This window comes from Nematolebias whitei, chromosome 11, assembly GCF_014905685.2.
Source record: "Nematolebias whitei isolate Nwh7 chromosome 11, NemWhi1, whole genome shotgun sequence".
Classification (NCBI taxonomy): Eukaryota; Metazoa; Chordata; class Actinopteri; order Cyprinodontiformes; family Rivulidae; genus Nematolebias; species Nematolebias whitei.
In genome coordinates, this window is record NC_056508.1 from 30,510,882 (window position 1) to 30,534,044 (window position 23,163).

A 23,163-nucleotide genomic window follows, 5' to 3' on the forward strand; every position below is an offset into this window, starting at 1 on the left:
TTAAAAATTATTGTTGAATTTCAAACAATATTATCGTTTATCGCAAAAATTTATGAGACAATTAATAACCCAGCAAAAAAATTGTTATTGTGACAGGCCTATAATGTACAGTAGTGTTGTAATACGCGAGACAGGTCTTGGTCTTGAGACCGGTCTCAAGACCACTTTTTGATGGTCTCGGTCTTGTCTCGGACTCGATCGCATTTGGTCTCGGTCTTGTCTCGGTCTCGGACATTGAGGACTCAGGATTTTATTTCAAGACCAGTCAAGACCACAACAGTGGAAATATCACTAAACTGCCAGAATATTGTCCAGTTTATTTGTTAACATCTTTGTTTTTATTGGATAAAAAACGTACTGATTCAAATCCAAGCGATAACGTGACTCGTTGCTAAATACTTTTTTTTTTACTGCGGTCACTCCCACCCTCTTTCACTTGCACGCGTCACCCAGTGTTGCCAGATTGGGCGGTTTTCATTCTGATTTTGCTGGGAACTCTGGGAAGATTTTTGTTGAATTGTTACATTTTGCCACATATTGTTAAATTACCTTAGCTTGTACTGATGTGTGTTCTTGTTCAAACAGTAATAATATATTGATTGGGCACATTTTTATGTGATGTGGTGGTTTTTAACAGATTTTTGGGCTGGAAAACCTCAACTATCTGGCAACACTGGCACTCCAAGAAAGTGAGAAGTGATTGGGCGCGGGAGAAGATGTCTGCCATTCAGTTATAAAATTTGCCTATTTAAATCACAAAGAATATACTTGTAACTAATGCAACTATATGGTTATCCAACATTTTTCAGTCAGGTCATCTGGACAGTTTTTTTTTTTTGTGCTGAAACGTTTCGCCTTCGATCCAGAAGGCTACATCAGTCAAGGAAACACACAACAAAACTGATTCTTCCTCCAACAGCTTACTCCAAAGTGGAACAAACCAGTTCTGCTTGTGATTAGATGGTCTCTTTGGTACGCCCCTCCTCCATTGCCAGCCCTCTTCCTTGTTGACAGTCAAACTGGTTGAAAACAACAAAGTCCATGCTCAATATATGGTTATCCTTGGTCTTGAGTTCAGACTTATGAAGATTGTTTTGCCACTGCAGTGTTTTAACGCTTGGCATGTGATGAAACTGCTTCCAATTTAAAAGTTGTGTAATTTTATTGTTGAATCACATGTAGTTAGGCCACTGAATGTCAATTATTTATTTTTTTTTGTTATGTAGCTTTGAAAATTTATTAAAGCTGACATATTCATTCAAAAGCAAACTTAAAGTTGCAGTATGTAACTTTTATAAAAAGTATTTTATAATAAAATGTTATATTTCATTTATTTTATTTGAGGTCTTGGTCTCGACTTGGTCTCGCCCTCCCTTGGTGTCGACTTGGTCTCGGACCCTAAAAGTCTTGGTCTTGTCTCGGTCTCAGTACACTCTGGTCTTGGTCTTGACATGGTCTCGGGCTAGGTGGCCTTGAACACAACACTACTGTACAGTACATATTCATATGTTGTTAAAATTAAATAGGTTTAAGAGTTTACAACATTGCAAGAGGGTAGGAAGGGTTTCTAAAGCCTTACAATATATATAAATATTAAAATAATTATATTTGTGGTTTTTCACTTATTGCAGCGGGGATGGGTTTCCGGAACGTAACCCCCTTGATAAATGAGGAACTGCTGTAATACTTAAATATGCTAATTGCATTTTTTTTAAACAGTGAAGTTCAGGTATTATTTCCATTACATTCATAAATTGTCTACAGCTGCAAGAGGAAGAAACTTCTTATCAAGTCACTAAATGGAGTATACCTGTATATATCTGCAAGATACCCAGGCACTGAGCAGGGAAAGAGAGAAAGTTACAGAAGGTGCTCTTTTTTTCAAGGAAACCGTGCACCTCTGTTCATATGCTGGTTCCACCAAAGGCTTAACAGAGCAACTTTTCAGAGAACTATCAATCATGGCCATCTTTCAGAGAAGTCTTTTTCTCTCCATCTGCCTCATCAGGAGATTCTACTACCCATGTTTCTTGACAGATCTCACTGTTGTTTGGCCAAAAATATGAATCCCCCATCTTGTTCTCACAGACTTGACCTGGGCCTGTGTGCCCTCCCACGCCTTCCACCCTGCTTTCTCGCCATTGCACGCTCTGCATCTTGCACGTGTTCACAAAGGCCTGGTTGAAAACATACTCCTCCCATTTTAATAGTAGCCTCTTTATCTTCATCTGTCATCATGTCAAAGCTGCAGAACACTCTGTGGCCTCTCGTGCTCACCAGCAACTTTTGATGACTTGTCTTACTTGTAGGCATGCAGACACACAAGCGTGCATAGATCTAATGAGCTAAAATTGCAAAATGTTTCCAGTACTTTGTGCATATTGGCTCACACTTGCAGAGATAGATAATGTGAGGAAGTACAAGGCTTAAAATAAAGAATCCAGGAGGAATAAGAAGAGTGCAAGGAAACCCAAGAGTACATAAGCCAACACAGTTCAGACTGAAATCCAGAGAGGTGCAAATATTCCACTTCTCAAAGAGAAGTGCATGCATCAGGATAATCTTAGAGAGAACTTATTCACAAGAACATTCATTGAAAACTATAAGTGTCAGAACAAATAAAGTGAAACATTATGTCCATTTCATCCAGTCTTTTGAAAAAAATGTTCAGAAAATTTAAAACAGTCACAAAGCAAAAAAAAAAAAAAAATGCAGTTTAGGAAACCATAAAATCATATTAAACATTTATGTTAACTTTGGTATGTGCCCCTTAACATGCAGTTACAAGTGTGTAAAACAGAAAAACTGCCACAAAAGGCATTTTAAAGTAACATTTCTTGGCAGTTTTGAATATATTCCACAAAACACTTTTTCGTTGAAGCTTTTTTAACTGGGTTTTACAACTTCAGTGCACATCAACTTTTATGAAACTGTTCTTTTCTTTAAAAAATAGATGATTTTTTTTTTAACCTTTATTTATACAGATAGTCTCATTGAGTCAAGAGAACTCATTTTCAAGAGAGACCTGTTTTTTGGGAAGCAGATGGTGGAGGCAGAGGCCCAGAGTGGGGCAAATGAGGGTGGAGGCAGGTGTGGGTGTTTCACTTTTTCCACCCACATTTTGATGTCGACGGTACCAGGAGTTGAACGTGCGACTTTCCGATCACAGGCCCATCTTCTCTAACCTCTGCGCCACCACTCCCCCAAAACTGTCTTCTTCTGGTTATTTATTTTCATATTTAGTAGCACAGACATTTACAAAATCACATTTTGACACAAGACTGGGTTGAAAACCTAAGAAATGTGATGTGATTTTGTTTACAAGTACTACACATGATCATTTTTGTATGTTAAAGTTAATAAATTACTGTATTTTCCACCGTACACGTCGCACCACCGTATAAGTCGCATCAGTCCAAATATGACTAATAAAGTGGAAATAACATAAATACGTCACTTTGCCGCATACGTCGCATCTATTATGCATCACCGCTGACAACCCGGAAATGTGGGCCGGTGTTGTGCCAACAATTGATTGTCTGCCAAATGGCAGCCGTGGGAGCGTGCATGAGATTAACACTTAAAAACAATTATTCGTTTGCTCAAAATTATAGCAAAGGTGTTTCTCAGTCTAACTTTACCTTAATAAATGCACTTTGACGGTCAAATCAGCTGTATTTCAAAAGCCGAACCATTATATGTGAAGGGGACAAGTCCCCCCCACATTAAAAAAACGTTCATTTGGACCCCCCCACTTTTACTATAAAACATTAGTTCAGTCGATGCAGTTTCTCTTTCTTCGTGAACAAATCCATTCCACTTGATTAATAGGAGAATACTCAGGCCACTAAAACTCCACTCCAGGTTTTTCTGGTTACTTCCAACTCTCCACCGTCCCTTCCTGCCTCTTGCCTCGGCAGAAAACGCGCACAGGTGGAGGAGGTGGAGGTATCTGTGTTACTCGCTGGCCAGTTTAGCGAGCTTAGTGCAGGCAGTGGTTGACCAGGGGGTTGATCATAAACATATATTCATGTTAGGAGGATGCTTGAGAGGAGCGCTACATCTGTAGCATGTTAGCTTAGCAGTAACTGTGATGCTGTAAGACGCTGCAGGTGTAAGATGTGGTGTGTTCAGGTGCATTAAAGTTGAAATGTCTTTAAAACCCCACACCTTATTGTCCTCAATCTTCATGAGAAACATCATTTAGATGAGTAGTGTTGAGCACAAGTAAAAAAGTCCAGTGGTGATGTTTTTTATTTCTCTATAGACAAATAGTGCAGACCTGATGCTGTGAATTAAAGTTAAAATGTCTTTAAAACCTCCAGCTGAATTTACACAAACTTGGTGAGAAACATGCTTTAAACGTGTGGAATCCAAGGAAATCTAGGTGAAATGTTTTTTTGTTCACTAGTGAACACCTTTTTTTAACGTGCGCTCACACATGCACGCGCGCACACACGCGTGCACACACACACCTACACTCTTCATTGTGTCCCACCCACATTACGGATGCTTCTGACGCCCTTGGCCGAAACGCAGAAGTAGGAACGCGCAGAGGGATGACTCGCTGTTCATTTCTTCAAAATTTAACAAAATAACCACCTAAAAGCAATTATTTGTTTGCTTAACATTATAGCAAAGGTGTGTCTCAGTTGAACTTTTAATTAATTAATGCACTTCAATAGTCAAATTAGCTGCGTTTCGCTGAGGTGGCACAGCGAAATTAAGCTGATTTGACGGTTGCTCCAAGCATGATCCTGGAGCTGAACGAAGGTGGCAGGCTATGGCAAGCTAATTGTGTCATTAATAGCCCTTTTGTTTCCCTATTACATGATATAATGGCATGCCATACTACTTGAGTGCCATCTAGCGGCTGAAAATGGTAGTGTTCAATTTTTTCAGTCAGAGTGAATGAAAACGATAATATCTCAGCCAAAAATTGGTTTATAAATATGGGGAAAATAACATAAATAAGTTGCTTCGGTGTACAAGTTGCAGGGCATGCAAATTATTGTGACTTATAGGCCGGAAAATACGGTAATTATTTTCTCTTCAATTTTCTTAGTTTAACACTAAATGACTTTTCTGCTGATCTTGCGTTCATTCTTTTCACTGTGAACTGTGACATTTGCAGAAAGTAACTTTAAAAAAAAAAGACCAAAGGGCTTCAAAAAGCTGTCATCTCGAGGCTATAGTGGCCATATAGGGAGATGAAAGCAGGTTTTCTTTAAGTGAGGCTGAGCTGCATATTAAAGCTGAAAATGATGAAGTCTCATTGAGCCTCAAGGACGCAGCCAAACGGCAGCACAAAGGGTGTCATAACCCACTAGTACACACAGCAGCACAGTCCCAGCAACACTAATTTGCCATGTAGATTATGATCACATGAACAAGGATGGGAAATGGCAGAGAGCTCAGTAACAAAGTGTCCTCTGATAAAGTACTGGCACTAGAAGTATTGGACTCAACAAATAAACTCATGATTTGTTGTGATAACTGTGTCGATGATTAAAAAAAAACTTGCAGAACTGTAGTTACATTTAGATGCATGTTAAACATATCCAACCCGTCTCTGTTAAATGACTGTCAGAAATGATCTAAAACTATTAATTAATTAACACTAGCATTTCTTGGGTGAATGCATATCTCCTGCTGCCTTGCATGCCAAAGTTTTAAATAAAACCCTTGTGCAATTTATTATTGCTTTATGTATGTGATGGAGACCAGCCCCAGCTACCACTACACCAATTTCAGCTTAGTATATGTAAAACTAACGGAGTTTTAGCGCCTCTTGTATGTTTGCTAAGGTCAAGTAGCTGTGGTGGCCATTTTAAATCTGGTCAACTCTTGAAATTAATCTGTTGAAGATGTGCATCTGATTACTTAAAGAGAATATTTAAAAAATGTCCAGTCATTCATGATATAAGCACACATATGCACAAAGACGTTTATATGATTACCCAACATTCATGGAGAATAAAAAGCTGATGGGCTGTGTGATCACGCTTCTTTAATATCGAAATATAAACATAACTATTGTAGAATAAGACACTCATCACTAAGTGCCTTAAAAGGTTTTCTTTGAACATGGGCAGCTTTATTTTTGTTCTCATTTACAGTGCCATTCTTGCGAGTTGCATTTTTTAGAATGTTTTTTGTTTCGTTGTTGATTTTTCATCCTTTTAGCAAAGACTTATAAATGATTCAGTCATAACAAGTCTCTAACTCAAGGATTGAATTAGTGTTGTGCGCACACAGACAGTTTAGCAAAGAACTTACTGGTATTTTACACTGACCTTTTAGTTACTTGGTTACAACCAACCTGTCACAAAAAAAAGTTTTCCTCGTCTCTTTAACTGTATTTATTAAAGAAAAAAATAGTATCACATTTGTGAAAAGCAAATCAATATGAATAAAAAAATCAAAAATACTGTTTTTATCTGAATATCAAAGCCTAAAGTATATTACAGTACATAAAACATATAACTTAAATGTTTTTCCTCTATTTTACCATTTGTTTCACTGTAATATTGGATCAAATAGTTGTGGGCTATAACTCTTTAACAACAAATGTGTCCCTCTTGGGGCTATTTGACTTGAGACTGACAGGGGTCAGAGATAAATTACTTTGCTTTCAAGAACAAACAGAAAAGCAAGTTCTCAGGTGTCACCAAAGGCTTTAGACAGTTTTTAAAGAAATGTGTCATCACCGTTCATGAAGAGCCAACAAGAGAAACAAATCAGAGTTCAGCTTTAATGTGTGCGTAGGAAGCGTGTGCCTACAGATGATGGGCTAAGATTATATTTTTATTTCTATACTTTCTCAAATATACACTTCACCCATCTAAGCAAATAATAAGCAGATATGCACCCAGATAAATCCAAATCTACACCAACAAGAACGAATCCTATAGAGGGGCTATAGTGGATGGTTGAAACCCAGCTCTTAAGAAAATAAAGTTAAACTGTGGTGTTTGTGCTCAGCTTTCAGAGAAGGCTTCACTTTAGCTGACATCCTTTCCTGCTGTCTCTCTACATTCTCTTTCGTGCTACATTTCCCACCAAAAACAGTCCATTTAAACAAATCCCTGAGCTTCTTACAACAACATGAGCCCCCCTCGTTTATGAATGGGTGTTTATAATTATATCACTCTGCAGGCGGGTACTTTTTCTGCTGGAAAATTTCAGTCATTTTCACAAGGTGCCATTTGTCTGTGTTTTATCGCTGCCTGTCAGACGGTGAAGGTGACACCTGGTCTCCACCAGAGGCACAACTGAGCGTGCTCACTTAGGCAAATTTTAGTACAGGTTTCTACACGCTATCCCATTCCATTCTATTAATAAAATGCTTTTAATTTCACTTCTCTGCCATACACTGAATAATCTGAGATGAGCCTCGAGTGAGCTTTCTTGGATTCACCACTCAGTCAGCATGGTTCTCCAAATTCCTGTATGGATGGAACGTCCGCAAAGATTTTGGTTCAAGCCATGTGGACTGAAGGAAATGACCTACTAGCTTTTCAAAACATCCCCATGGCGGCCTCTGGGGCCAGAGCTGTGGCCCTGATTGGTGAAAGCTTAAAGAGGTGTTTCAGGGCTCAGTGACGATGTTATCACATGGTAAGTGGCCTTAATGGGCTTCCAATTGTTTGTTTGAAGGGTTTTCGTAATGACAGGGATAAACTGATAACACTCTCACTACAAACTGCACAAAGAGCCACCAGACCATCTCATGGATGAACAGACTTATTCAGACATGGCCAGCAAGGATGTGAATACAGCAGCACAATAGGAAGATTTAGAGCACTCATAAGCCCACTTCGTCTATGTACACACTGAGACTGGGAGAAAAAAAAAGTTGTCATCCCTCCTTGTCCCTCCCCATATCTGTCTCTTCCCAGCTCTGTGCAAAACAGGTATTTCTAAAAACACGTCAGTGCCAAAACAGAGCGCCGTCTTGGGAGGTGCCCCAACAGGTCGACACACAGAGTACACGCCTTACAGAGGTAGGTATCCGCTTTCAAATAATAGTTACACACACAGAACTCTGAATGTGAGCAAGAAGCTTTTGACTTGCTCACAAACACAGAAATATCTGGAGTGTCCTTTATCTGGAAGGTATTTACCCAGTCTGGCCCACAGACAGGCCTGACAACAATGAGCAGGACTGTGAAGCAAAATCCCTGAGAAGAAGTAGAAGGAAAAGAAAAACAGAGCCTGGGGAATGTCCAAACCAAGACCTTTTGTCTTCCCTGCTAAGAGAGCAGGGAATGAGACCTGTGTCAGCAAAATGACTCGTTTCATGCCTTGTCAGGGCATACAGTGATGGGATGTTTATAAAGATGATGAAGTTTTTCCACTGACTGGCTACAGTTTAAACTGGATACCAATGTCAGGTGCTAAAGAGAAACTGAAAAGTAATAAATGGTTTTAGTTTACCGTATTTTTTGGACTAGAAGGCTTATAAGGATTATAAGGCGCAATATCAATGAACGGGTCTGTTTTCACACATAAGGTGCACCGGATTATAAGGTGCATTAAGCAAAATAAGTTCATTTTGACAGATTTTTGAGCACAGTGTATCACATAAATCAGTTCAAGGTCAGTAAGCACAACCAGAATTAATATATAAGGCTCACTGTCGATTTTTGAGACAATTTAAAGATGTTAAGGGCGCCTTATAGTGTGAAAAATACAGTATTTTAAAATCCCAGCTCTCTCTAAAAGAGTGCCCACTGCCTTTCTTCAAACGTTGGGCAGGTAAAGAAAGAGAAAAACAGACAAACAGATGGTTTTAAACATTTAAAATAACATTATGAATGGTATCATGTAGTATTGCAGTAACTTGCATCATTTGTTAGCTTTAAATGTGATGTGAATAACCATTAAAGCCACTTTGTGTTGGTTACGTTTGATAAGCTGTGGAAGCCATCTTGAATTGGGTTGAATCCCAAAGTTAATCAAAGATGCACAGCCAGTGATTATCTTCTGGGAGTTTTATTGAAATCCACGCATGGTTTGTGAGATATTTTGCTAACAAACAGGACTGACTCCAACAATTAATCCCAAGTTTTTTTAAACAAAGATTTCTTTGCAATGTGTTGTGCTCAAATTATGTGTTGAGAATGATGCTTTGCTACTTCCATCTCAAGTTTTAGCTCAGTGTCCGTTAAAATGACATCACTAACGTTGCTGTGCTGTGGCTGCCATCTAGAACCTGAGTGACTCTGATAGTAAATCACTTGTAGATGTCAACCCAATTATTACTTTCTGAACGTTTCATCAAAAATACTGATGATTCATGAGATATTTTGCTAACAACACAGACGAACAAGCACAAACACATACACACTAATATGGGGAAAAATGTACAATCTAATCTAACATTGATACAGGAAAAACCCCACAAAGCTAAACTGAAGCTGATTATCTCTGTGATCCGGACTTAATCTCTGACCCTAGCTGTGCTTCAGTACTGACAGAGGGCTTTACCCAAATAACTGCACTCTTTAACCCTTGCAAATGATCCCACTGCCAGCGTGGATGTGTCGGTACAAGCTGTCGTGTCTGAATCCCCGGTGCATGTGGTTGCCTGTGTCTGCTTTGATACTTGTTTTTGTTTTAACTCATGCCAGCGTAAAAAAAAAAAAAAAAAATGCAAAAAGAACCCATCTGTCAGTGTGGTGGGATTTCTTTCTTCATCAGGGGGTATGTTTCTAGTTTTAGGATGAAAGAAGTGCTGTGTATGTGTGTGTGTGTAAGGTAGTTTGTGGGTAGTTTGTCTCTGATGCTGTGTTTGACCGTGTGCATCTGTATGTTTTTCTTGCAGGCCATGTTCTCGGAATCCACCGCCGCACTGGGACATTACCCCCAGGTGCTCTTTCTCTTACGCTCTGAAAAATACCTCGAGGATTAGGTGGGCAGCAGCCGTGAGAAAGAAGAGGTGAGGTGGAGGGGGTGGAAGGTAAAGTGGTGATTGACAGCTGAAAGGCTGAGGAGGTGCTCAGGCATGCTGCGGTGGGGGAGAGAAGAGAACTGCGCACACAAGTAGGGAGCGGAGGAGGGTGGGGGACTCGCTCTGCTCTCAGCTGTTGCCACCCACACCCATCATTACCCCTCCACCACCGTCACCCCTTTAACACTCAGATCAGATTTCAAATAACTCCTGCTTACCTTTAAATCAACAAAAGCATTCATTCTTTCTTCTCTTTCAGTCTTTTTTACTCCTTACACTGACAACCAAATGAGGATATGATGCTGCAGTGGTTTCACCCTCCCCGCTCCATCTAAAACACTGTTGCTGATTTGTGGGGTTTTAGTCCCGCAGGTGTTTTGAACAATGATCAGTGTACATCCACTGCATGTTTTTTGCATGTCACATAAAGCATCAATGTCCTCTTTGTGCTCCTCACATCACTCTATCATTTGGCCCTTAGGAATACAATGTTGCCCCCTGTGGTCAAGTTTAAAACTACAACCCGGCATCACATCAGAAGAGATGTACACAACGTTGTGCTTTGCTTCCAGCTCACCTTTATTTCTACAAATAAGTCTGAATGAAATCATTAAAATATTTCAGTATGGCTCATGTTAAAGTGTTTTTAATGAGTATTACTCATCCCATCTCAAAGAAAGAATGTTGTTTTGTCTCCTGCTGCAGACTTGTGGGTTGTCTGCCTCACAAAAGCTTTGTCTCTCTCACACACACATACACGCGCGCGCGCGCACATGCACGCCGGTGAAGCTGGAGACTGAATGTGTGGTCATGACCACATCATCTACAAGCAACAAGCATATAAGGAAACCGCAAGAGCAGAGTAATTGTTGCGTTGATGAAAGTAGACTTTTTGTCTCATGGCTTCTTTGGTGGGGAGGGATTCTTTCTCTACCACTCATCCTATATATCACAAACAGACCCCAAAGTTTCCAGTTTTTACACAAAATTACACATAATGAAGTGCAATTGAAATACTTGCAATATTCCACTTTCCAGTGAAATTATTTAATGGGACCTGACTAAAATGAGGAAAATGGTTGCGTATTGGACGGTGCGTACACTTACAGCGCAGACAGAAATGATAAATGAAGGGGCAGACAAGTGAAAGGCACACAGCGGTGAAAAATGACTTACAGAGTGCTGCCATCTCCTTTGGCAGGTCCGCCCCAAATCTCCCGAACAGGCTGCTGTTGGCCAGCAGGTCGAAGGGGGAGTGGCTTCTCATGGAGTTGAAGGGGAATGGGTAGACAGCAGGTGGGAAGCCCGTTATGTGACCCACCTGCTGTTCTCTGTTGGTAGCCATAGCGACGGAGCACCTTAGGGGTCCACAGCAGGCCGCCAGGCTCTTTTAACCTCTTGGACGTGCTTGGCAAAGTTGAAGTCTGCGTCCTCCGTATAAGACGAGCTGACAGAAGTGCTGAAGAAAAGCTGCGTTCCACTTCAGTGAAGTTATCCAGTCAAGTTTTCTGAGGAAGAGAGCAAAGGAAAAAAATCATAATTTATTCTTACAAAGAAATTAACTTCATAAAACATGACGAGAAGTGTTTCTAATTAGCCTGAATGCGATGATAAAATCTGTGGTTTGTGTTAAGATCCCCACTGGATTTCACCTCCCAACAACTTTTCAGTCCATCTACATTCTGGGAGGGTGAAAAGTTCATATGTAGTTTTAATGAAAAGAGCATGTTTAAGGTTCATACCAACTAGTATGAAGGGGAAGTGGAAGTTGAGAAGGATGGGACGGCGAGAACCATGACTGATAAAGACATGCAGGGAAAATAAAAATAATAAAGTCAGACAAAAATTGTACTTGGTGAGATTGGAGGGAAATAGAAAATAAAAAGAGTTTGGAAAAAGTTATAACAGGGACTAACGAGAAAGAGAGAGAGCTCTTGTTCCTGCAGTTTTGAAGAGCTTCCAGACTTCTACAGTGATTCTAGGCTTTGCCATATGATTTAAATCACCAGAACGTTACTATAAAGACTTTCTCTGTTTCTGCTGCCAGCCTAGCACAGCAGCCTGCCTCTTTGCTTCTTTCCCCCAGGACCAGAGGCCCAGACACGGGGTCCGGAGCAGGAAGGAGAGAGGGGAGGGAGGAAAAGGGTTGATGGCGAATAAGATCCACTGATTGCTAACTGATGCTGTCACTTCCAACTATCTTCTCTTCAGGTCAGGCTCCTGTCCCACAGAGTGGTTTGGCTCTAACCTCCTGCAGCCTGCTCATCACTTTGACTGGCCACAGTAGGCACAGACAGCAGAGGCTCAGTGGACAAGCCCTGCTGTTAACTCTTAGCACAAGAAGAGGGAAAAAAATCTGGGGAAAAGTTTTTTTATTTTTTTTATTTATACTGTTTGCTTCCTTAGAATGATTTCATGAGTGGGTGGTGTGATCAACTTGTTTTTAAAATGTGGCTTTGAAAAAGAACAGAGCCAAGGAATTTGGAACTGCTGTGGCTTGTGAATCTGGGAGAAAAGACGGGGGAAAAAATATCTTGGTAATGAATTCGGTATAAACAAAGAAATGTGGGGTGGGGGGTGGGAGATCTAAGGCTGATCCAATGAACTGCTGAACTGAGCAGAAAAGGAAAAGTACAGAGGAACAGTGACAGGGTCCAGGCACATGGGGGCACTAAGGGGTGGCGCCATGCCCAGGAAAAATAAATAAATCAGGAGCGCTTTTCAAGAGACACACACTTACGTACAGCACACTGTCTGACTGCAATCAAGTCCTCAAAAATCTCCACGCATCACGTGGGAGAGCACCCCTTTTGAACACACACACTTCTCACCCCATGCCTTTTTCCCCCCAAAAGGCTCTGGCTCCCACCCTGCTTCTCTTTCTGGCTCTGGCTCTTTCAACAGAGCCAGTTAATTACACCCTACTGCTGCAGGCAGCTTCAAACCACCACTAATTTAGAGTTCCATTACAGTAAACTGTTCCACATGTGCATCCAGGACCCAGGCAGGGGTGGCCACGTTTCAGGAAGAAGCAGCCGCCGATAGGCACCCACCCCCATCCTGCCAACAGACTACCATCTTTCTTCCTGTCTTTACTTTTTGCTTTACATCTTCACCTTTTCCAGTTTATCCTTCATCAAACTTGCCCTCAGTCCTCTTCAACACTTTTTCCGCTCTGTTCTCGAGCCTTCAACTTGCTTATACGACGTGTACCGTAACCCTGTGCAGTGGTTCCACTTCTTGTGGCAAACGCACAAAAATATCACTAAAGATTTCACAGAGGGCCCGACGGGAGAAGAGGTATATACTAGAAAAACACAACTGCCAGCAACTTAGCGCTCAGGCTCAGATGTGCTTGGCAAGCGTTTGGCTCGTTTGGACCTCTCCTCCATGAACTCAAACCGGCTCTCCAAAAAAAAAAAAAAAAAAACGGCTGGAAAACAAAAGAAGCCAGAAAAAGGTGTAACAAGTGATAGCAGAGCAGCATGCAGGTGACTTTTCACCTCCCACTGGATAAAATATAATGGCATCAATGCCTCGGAGTATGAGCTCCCAGGAGGCCGGTTGGAGGAAGTGCCATCCATTAAACCGCAGTGCCACCGTACGTTCAGGAAAAAATAAAAACAATGAATAAAACTGACTAAAAAAAAAAGAATGAGCTACAGTACGGAGATATAAAATAGAATCCAATAACTTCACGCTCCCCAAACACAATAATGAATTAATTTTAAAAAGTTGGCGCCAGTGTTTTTTAATGAGTCACATCAGCCCGGTTGCTTTTTACAGAGCCATTTATGTTTTATGTCGGGTCCTGTGGTAGTTGCACCTCGCCAGCTCGTCTGGGGCTATAAGGGGATGAGGGGGAATTTGGAGTGACCTCATTGCCTGTAAGGTTGGGCCAAATGGGCATGGAGGGCCTCCCCACTTCCCCTGAGCCTAAGGGAGGGGGGCACAAAGGAGGTACCAGGCATTTCAGGAGCACCAGTGTTGGGTGGGTTCACTGCTGCTGCTTTTCCTCCTGCAGGGACTTTCTGAAGTTGCCTAAAAAATAAATTAAAAAAAAAACAGCCCACTGCAAAGGATTAAATTGACTTTGCTTGTTTCGGTAAATAGACATCACAGCATTTCATCAAAGTGAACAATGACTCACTGGTTGCACTTGCGATAATCCATTAATTTCATCAGGACATGACACCATGTATCACTTAAAGTGAACTCAACCAAGCAGGCACATTTGGAGGCAGAGGTGCAAGACAAGGCACGATCGGAGAGCATGAGATCCTCTTGTTTGCTCAAGAGTTTAGAGCTCAACAAAAAGATGGCGCAGGGAGAAAAATCATGCATGAAAGACACACAGAGAGGGAGAGCAGTTCCCAAAGACTGAATATCTGTCAAACAAAAGGTATCAAATCCTCAGCGAGCAAAACAACAATTGTGCCTTAACCGTTGTGACAGAGTGAGGCCCCCCAGGCAATAAGAACAGCAGTCAAACATAGCAACAACAAAAAAAATCATAGCATCTCAGGAAGCTCTGCATCAAAACAACCAAGACAGGCAGTTGTTTTTTTTATTTTTAGTCAGCACAAGAAACCACTAGTGAATACTCGGCGTATACGAGCAGGATTCTAGATGCCACGGCTTTCCCACTTTACTGGTAGATGATTCATATTTCCGTCAATGGGAAACAAAAATAAAAACACTGACTTTTAACTTTCTGATATTTACAGTTGTTTTCAAAAGCTTTTTTTTTTTTTTTTTTACTAGCGCGGCTTTTTTTCTTCCTCCGTCTTTCCAAATCTAAGTAAGTTTTCACGTTTTTGACAAGTCTCCCCACACAGCTACATTTTTCTAATGAAAAACTAAAAGCATGCCAAGCAGCCCGTGCAGCGAAGCAACTTAAAACCCTCCTGAGAGGGGGCCGAGTTGTAAATTCACAGCCTCAAGAAAGATTAACATGTGCCATGTATCCTGGCATAGAAAAGCATTGTTGTTCACCTTTTTTAAAAATTGCACATGCTTTCCAGCCCCTGTCTTAAAGTTGTCAACATTTTCAAGTGATTTATGTTGGAGAGGAAACGACTTGAAACAGAGAGGGGTATGTTTAAGTTTGGTTTGTACATGAAGTCATACCAGCGCAGCAGTGAAACAATGATTTCACAGTCCATGTGTCCTCCTGACTGAGTTGACAGACTGGCTTGTCCAACTGCCTGCACCAAAATGAGCATCATCACAGCCTGACGTGTCCACAAAGATTTACACCCCCAGAGCTGTACGTACAAATTAAAACGTTCATTTGAAACACAATCGTGACAGCACTATCTGATCTTCTCAGTGGCGTCAGCAGGATTTTGGCCGTGAAAACAATATCCTTCACACTCCTATCTGATGTGAGGCTGACAGCTTCCAGTCTTTCAACAAGTGGCTGGCTAATGGCTCCAAATGAGACACAGAGTGACAGGCGCTCCGGTGTGTCCAAACAAACCTGCATTCTTTCACGTGAAACTTGTTTGACATCTGCCTGCTCTTGGCATCCCGCAAACACATATTTGCTTATAGCAACAATGCAAAGGAGGCACCTCTATGAGACTATTTGTCTCTGGAGAGAAGGTTTTTTTTAAGGAGTGCCACTGAAAAGCAAGATTGTGCAAGCTTTTTGTCTTGTCATTTATAAATCATTAAATATGAATCCATTAATCTGTTTTTGTTTTGTCACATAGTAGACTCTGTTGACGTGTGCTAGTCAGAACTGACAGAGAGACATAAAACACTTTGATGAAATCACACTGACAACTTGCTGTTTTCATGATGGTTAGAGTCGACTCAGAGGCCTTAACGGTTAGTCAAGCAGGACAACAAAGCCCCAAAAAACAGGCACAAATGGTTTAACAGTTTGTCAGATTAGAAGCTAAAGTGTAAAAGGTAACGTTGCTTATGCTAAAATGTGTCATGCAGCAATTACTCAAAGATTCAACCATGAAGGTGTGTCAGTCCCCCAACTCCGAGCGTGGAAACAATCCTTTCTCTGTATAAAGCAGCACATAATGAGTGGATTTCACCACTGCCGCCGCCACCGCTGCCTTTAGCCGCAGGAGTCAAAGCAGCTCAAGCAGGCCCCAACGCACACATGCAAGCACACGACGTGCACAACATCACACTTCCACGCAAGTTTCAATTTGTTGAACTCCTGTTACTGACGGCTTGGGCTTAAAAATGTAAATCTTCACAATCAGTATGGCACACCTGCAAAAATAGACACAGGAAACGGTGTGCAAATAGTTTCCTCGTTAATTATAGTGTGGTGGAGCAGAGCGCCTCGATTCTTCTCAAATCACCTGGCCAACCCCTCCCCTCCACTTCACCTTAATTGCTATAGAAATTCCAGAAAGAGACAGGTATCAACAACTCCCTAATTTACCGCTCCGAGTCGTGTCACAAAGGGAGACTGTCAGCAGATTTTGCAACACAAAGGCTTTTATGTGCCAAACGTTGTTTCAGCTGTTCCAAAAATATATTTATATGTATAATCACAGCTTAGATTTTTCCACAAGTTGATGTGATAATTGGGAACAGAAGCACACAAACTAGGAATTGTCATTACTGTACTTTACATCTAAATCATCTAATTTGTCTAGTATTTGGACATAAATCCTACTTTTCAATGAGAGGATAGGAATAGGTGTATGAGAAGATGTGCAAGAAGTCGCAACAAAAATGTGGCTCATAGTCACATATACATCCATCTGGTGTATTCAAGACTGAGCTCAGGTCATTTATTGATTTCAAAACATCACTGTAAATGTAAAGCTGCTGCCTTTTAAAACAAATGGTGGTTTGAAGGAGGAGGAGAGTGCACTGACATTTCCCTGCCTCAGAGATGAACTCAGCTTCTTCCACTCCAGATGTCACGACTCTGTGTCAAACCAGATGTCAGCGGCCTTGGAGCGAGGATCACTCACTTGGACCCCTTTGCTTAATGTCCCTCGCACTTATGTCAGACCCGACCAGGGGAAATGAGCGTTGGACGGCAGGTGCAAAAGCCGAAGCCGTTCGTCACTTCAGGAGGAATAAATCAAAGCGCAGCAGAGGAAGATAGTTTCTGATCCCCGCCGACTCATCTTTATCATCCAAATCACACGCACAGGACTAAATGCTCCACTTTACACACGGCTGCAGCGAGCAGAACCTGTTCATCTAGCACCATCACCAACATCAATAAATAATTTTCTACTGCCATCCTGCTAGCTGTGGGAGGAAAAATGAATAAACTTTGGAGTAAACTAAGTCCAGACGCACCTCATGCTACAGGAATCAGTTCTGTTGAACACACACACAAACAGAAAAACAGTGTCTCTTTTCTCCAAGTGTTCATATGCTAGTTATTTAACGAAAACAGGTCAAGGACCGGTGACTTCTCTGGTGAATATACACATCAAACACATGCAAGCGTGTACACACATACACACACATGTGCTAATAATAAAGAGCTCCGCAGGCACGGGGTAACACTTGAAACACTCGCTAATAAGCACACATGTGGGCATGCAGGCGCACACATGGTCGGGTTCACGTAAACTCCGTGTCACGCTCGTGTTTATGAAGCACAAGAAGGGAAAACAAACCGAAGCGCAGAATGCAAGCAAACATGTGGACGTTTGAGTGTTTACACGTGAGATTCCGGTCAGATTCTGGAACATGATTAATGGTCTCCAAATGTGCTATGCACACTCGGTTTCTGTCCTCAATTAAAGCCTGGTAACGTATTTGTGGAGACAGACAGATAAATAAATAGGAATATGTAGAACCTCCATCTTCTTGGTGAATGAGGAGAATGAAAACAAACTCCAGCCTCGGCTCTTGATTCCTGCTGAAGGAGAGTAAAAGTTACTCACGAGCTTTCATGTGATGAAGAGGACAGAGAAGGAGTCGAAGATGGCCTGACGAGCGTCTCGAGCCAATGAAAGGGAAGGAGAGACGAGTGTGCGTTCGACAGGCGTTCCTTCAGCGGCAAAGACAGAGCAGAAGTGAGCCTCCAACTCTGTCCCTCCTGCACTCTCCTCCTCCTCCTCCTCCTCCCTGAGTCGCTACCTCTTAAAATTACTTTTTCACTCCCTAAATACAGACACACACACAGTCTCTCTCTCTCTCTCACCAAGAAATAATTACGCTGTGATTCATAAAGGCCCTTCTTTCTTCTGTGTCACGTGACTCCAACACTTCAAAAATACAGCACATTTTTATCACAAGCCACTAAATCCCTGCAGGGAAGAAAAAGTCCCTGAGAGTTAAAGTTTCTGCTTTTAATTTTTTCAGACTTCTTCGTCTCTTGAGCTAAATATTTGTTTACGTTTTCTTTTTTTTTGTTGTTGTTTGCTTGTTGTTGTTTTTCTCCTCCTCTTTTAACTTTTTGGCTAAGGAGACCAGTGCTTATTAAAATGTGTTATGCCTTTGATCGTTCACGTTTCTTCATTAAGTGAAGGATTACCCGGAGAGGGAATTCTAGCGTCCTGTATAAAGCAGATCATCCATCTCGTATTGTTTCGATTTAGCTCAACATGCTGTGTGCTTGTTTGCTTGTGGTGATAGCAAAAGATCTCGTGACTTGTTAAACAGATTTTAATGAAATGTTCAGCAAGTACGCAGTTGATGAACATCTATCATTGATTACTTTTGAAGTTGGTCTTATTTAAGACGGCTGCCACAGCAAAAATGATCTTAGAACAAACAACAAATGGCTATATCTCAGTCCATATGGGCTCTAATTTGGTGTGCTAGTAGCTGAAACTGATCTTGTCGCTCAATGTATGAACGGATCGTGCGAGACCTGAGTTTAAAAGTATGCCATTAACTTTTGGAATCAACTGTTTGGCTTGTTAGCGACATACAGTATCTTATGAACCACAGAATGGATTTCACTCCCAGAAAATGGGATGGACATCAACAACTAATTAACTTTCGGAGTCAACCCAAGATGGCTGCCTCAGCTAATCAATCTTGGCCTTCACTAAAATGGCTTTGCCTCAGTGAATTGTATTATTTTTTGATAGGGATGCACGGTACTGGATTTTTGGCCGATATGCTAATACGTTAAAACTTATTTGGCCGATAACCGATACTGATACAGATGTGTTTATATACTTTCCTTTGTCAGAACATAGCCCTCTTATTTAGGCTTATTCGCTACAAACATTGTGTAACAGCTGTAAGAGCTGGTGACATATATTCAGTAACAGCCATATGATATGCATAGCACTTTAACTTGTATTAAATGAAAAGTGTTAAATGTTATTTATTAGCATTAGTCACCTGCGATGCTGTCTCACTTGTGGAGGCTTGTTCCAGGTTCCTAGCTGCAGTGTGAGATCCTCTGCACCCTTTGTGCATGAAGGACAGCCTTTTTAAGTTCAAAGTTTTTGTCTACCCATTGTGCCGTAAGACTAATCATGCTAACGGGGCTAACACGACGTCCAAATGTCTGTGGTAAAATTCACCCAAGCGCCATTGGCTGTTAGCTTCTCAATGGTGTTGGAAATGACGGCTTGTAACTCGGGAAAGGATACGTTGAAAAAATATCTCCGACTGGGGACGATGTAGCGAGGCTCAGCATAGTCCAAAAATCTTCGGAATCTGATATCAACGAAAAAAAAACCTTCCACACCGCTGACATTTTGACTTCTTCCTCTTCGCAGTGATCAGATCAGGTAGGCGCGCGTGACGTCATCACGTTGTGCTGGCACTGCAGGCATCCTTGTCAATGGGTTATCATACAAAAACAGTGTCTTTTATATCGGCGAGTTATTTTTATGGAATGTCCGATATTGAACTTTAACGCTAATATCGGCCGATACGATACCATGCCGATAATATTGTGTCCCAAATTTTCTAATATCCCTAATTATTAAGATAGTCGCCGAGTGTCATGAGCAGCCCATACTCCAAGCACTAACAAATCATGCAAGATAATAACAGGTATTGCTTTATTGTTATTGACAGGGTTGGTGTTGGATAATTTAATTATCTTATATCAACTCATGAAATAATTAAGCCAGGCAAGGAAACTAGAAGATCTTTATGAACCCAGGTTTAATCTTGCAAGATGAGCAGCAGTTGAAAAAACTAGCATCGATATGTTACATGGCGCTTCGTCTCACAAGGTCTGCTCACAGGCAGTATAAAAAAGTGTCTCGTTATATCAGACAGAGGCGAGGTCAAGACAACCTCTCATCCATGACCTTTACATCCCCCATCAGTTGGACAAGATTTGCTATAATTACATCTTTTTGTTTTTGTTTTTACATAAAATGATGACGGTCTAAAACACTGGCATGAAAAGCAGTGGACCATCTGTGTTACTTCAAGGAAATTATAATTCTTGCTTTTCATTCCACTTTTAGTCATGAGTTCTTAGAGGTATCTATTTAATAAACTCATGCCCTGCCTGTCTGCTTGGCATGCTAACAAATAGGAGTTACGTGCTGCGTTTGGTTCATAGTTAATTTAGCCACGCTCTTAGATCACTTTCACTAATATTCTGCAACACTGAGGGGCTCTGGATATTAAAAACAGCAACCTTTTGCAAGCCATTAGACAAGTATTGAACATTCGATACGCCATAAAACATTGTGCACTTAATGAAATGAAAACCAGAATTTGGCATACGCAGCTGACATTTTTTAGCACACACAACATCTGTCAACATCCTGCCAAACACGGTGCAGATGATAGTCTAAAAAAAAAAAAGTCATGGTTATCGTCTAAAAAGATGTATATCTATAACCGGATCACATAAGCTGCCAGATCAAAACTAGCTGGGCTGGCACATCAGCTGCAGGGAAGCCCTGGGTGAGATGGTAGAGCTGTGCGGTGGCAGAAAGCGACACATCTGGGTGTGCCCCTGAACGTGCCCCCCGCCCCTCACTCCCTCTTTCTCTCTCCATATGAGGTCATGTGTTTCAGATCTGTGTTTATGAGCTTGTGGTTCTGGGTGTGTGCCCTGTTTTTCTCAATTTAATCTTTCTCAACCCGTTATGAGGGGCACCTCAAACCTCAAAGCTAGGAGGAGTAGGCACACCTCAACTGGCACGTTTTAGCGGACGCTTCTATCTTTTCAAATCAACCATGGAGGATACACAATCACTGAAAATGTATCTAATCTTCACAAATACCTGTACATGCAAGTTTGACTCCTATTTTTTTTTTAAACCTCACCATCTTGCATGACAGATTTATATTTTTGCATATATTGACCTGAATATGTGCCATTCAACCTTTACAGCAACATATGGTCCACGGTTGCCACTGAATCGTTCCTTTAAAACACTTCTGGTGTGGATTTGCCTGTATAGAACAGGGCTGAGTGAATGAATGGGGAATGAGAGGCACTGCTGCAGATTGGACCAAAACTTTATATTCAGGAAGCACAGATCAGAGCCATACTGCAGAAAGCCCTTGGGCAGATTCTTATCTGGTTTGCATTTGATTTGTGTGTTGTTCAAAAGGCCACAAAGGCTAATAGAAATCCCTCAACTGTTTACATAGCAGCACTAAATCAGCAGTTGTGTAATACGGGAAACAAAATACAGCTGTAGTTCAAAAGCTATCTCTGTGTAAGTGTGTTGATAAGGCTGAGGTGTGGATTTCAAGCCGGCGTGAGGCCATCCGGCTAACTTGTGTCAGAATGTGCAGTCGGGCGCATGAGGAGCAGCCTTAACTGTGTATCGATGCAAACTCCTCATTAGATTATGACAGTGAGCTTACACTCATCCTGCAGCATGCAAGACCGCAGCTTTAAGACGTATGCGTGCATGGATGAGCGTGTGTAGGCAGTAGCAGTGAGAAGGTCAGAGGTTACTAGTGTTTGTGTTTCAGTGTCAGTGAAGTGTGCTCCAGGCCGAGATTTATGATCATTGTGTCTGGGAGGCTGCAGAGAGGGGGGATAATGAAGACAGATCAGGGTGCTATCTCTCTCTTTCTCTCTCTCTGGGCACTGCTGGAAACATGGCCTATGGCCCCCGCCGTTCTTGTATCATTAACTTCAGCCGGGTGACATCATGACGCACTGCCCCTGACATCAATCCTTCCTTACGCAGGGGTTTGCTTCTTGCAAAAGACAGAGAGGCCATCCCTCGCAGGAAGTCGTCTGGCAAAACATGGGCATTGTTCAGCGCAGAGCTCTGCAGCTTCTCTGGGTGTGTTTAGAGGAGATATGAAATATTCATGGCAACGCCGCGCTCCGTCGTGTGTTTCCACTTTAGATTCATCGGATTAGCATTCGCAGAGCCACGGAGCAGAGGCCTGGGGCTGGCTGGCAGAGAGGAAGAAGGGAAAATGCAGCAAGGAGGGAAGAAAGGTATAGTGGGATGATGATGGGAGGAAGTGAGGTTAGAGGGGTTACAAGGAGATGGGAGAGGTGGGAGGGAAAGGGGGTTTATGGGGTGAAGGGACCAAGGGTGTGAGGGAATGTGAGAAAGAGGTGTGAAATAAAGAGAAGGTAAGATGCCCCCAGTGAGATCACTATTTCCCCACATTTAGATTGATGTCATCTGGAGTCTGGTGGCGCTCCGAGACAGGAGCACGCACGCCGCTCAAAAGTCACATTCATCCACACGCATCAACGTACACTTTCCTTGCACTTTTCGCAGGGACTTGCATGCACATCCTGCGAAATGAAGGAGTGCATTCATTCTGCCTGGCAAAGTGTGCTCATTTAGAGTCCAACCGCCTTCAAGTAAAAACATACACAGAGGAGGACGACGCAACGGAAAAACACTTACTCATGGCAAAGGGAGAAACATATGTGTTAGGCACCAGAATGCATATGCCACGACTCTAGGAAAAACTAAACGTACGTAATGCTGGAAATCGAGAAACGCAAAGCCAAGAGCGGTTTTTACTGCGTTTGAAAGGAAAGGAAAAGGGGGGGGGGGGTGTAAATGAAAATTGTATGCATCTTTGTGCATATTTCAGGGTGCACTCAGAGGCTGTCGGCACAGTGTGCCAGCGAATGAGCTCTCTCTCTCTGTGCGTCGTTCCCCCCCAAACATGTGTGTCCAATGAAAGGTGAACAGCTCTCCTGTCTATACTTTCCTCAAAAAAGTCAGCCATGATGTCACCATGAACCCATCTTGAACCCACCTCTGTCAGAAAGCATTATTCCAACCCTCCCTCTCTCTCTCTCTCTCTCTCTCTCTCTCTCTCTCTCTCTCTCTCTC

The 23,163-nt window shown here is 41.9% G+C and overlaps 1 protein-coding gene across 2 annotated transcripts in view; it reads right to left on the reverse strand.

Moving 5' to 3' along the window:
- Window positions 1-23,163, reverse strand: part of rarga (retinoic acid receptor gamma a) — a 49,135-nt gene that overhangs the window by 24,846 nt on the left and 1,126 nt on the right. Inside the window, exons 1-2 of one of the 2 annotated variants that reach the window (XM_037684863.1) lie at window positions 17,845-18,013; window positions 11,132-11,463 (exon numbers count right to left, since the gene is read on the reverse strand). In XM_037684863.1, the coding sequence (XP_037540791.1) occupies window positions 11,132-11,300 (169 nt within the window). In that variant the 5' untranslated portion in view covers window positions 11,301-11,463; window positions 17,845-18,013. Of the gene's footprint in view, window positions 1-11,131; window positions 11,464-17,844; window positions 18,014-23,163 lie in introns of those variants that run through there. The other variant, XM_037684862.1, reaches the window with a different exon arrangement.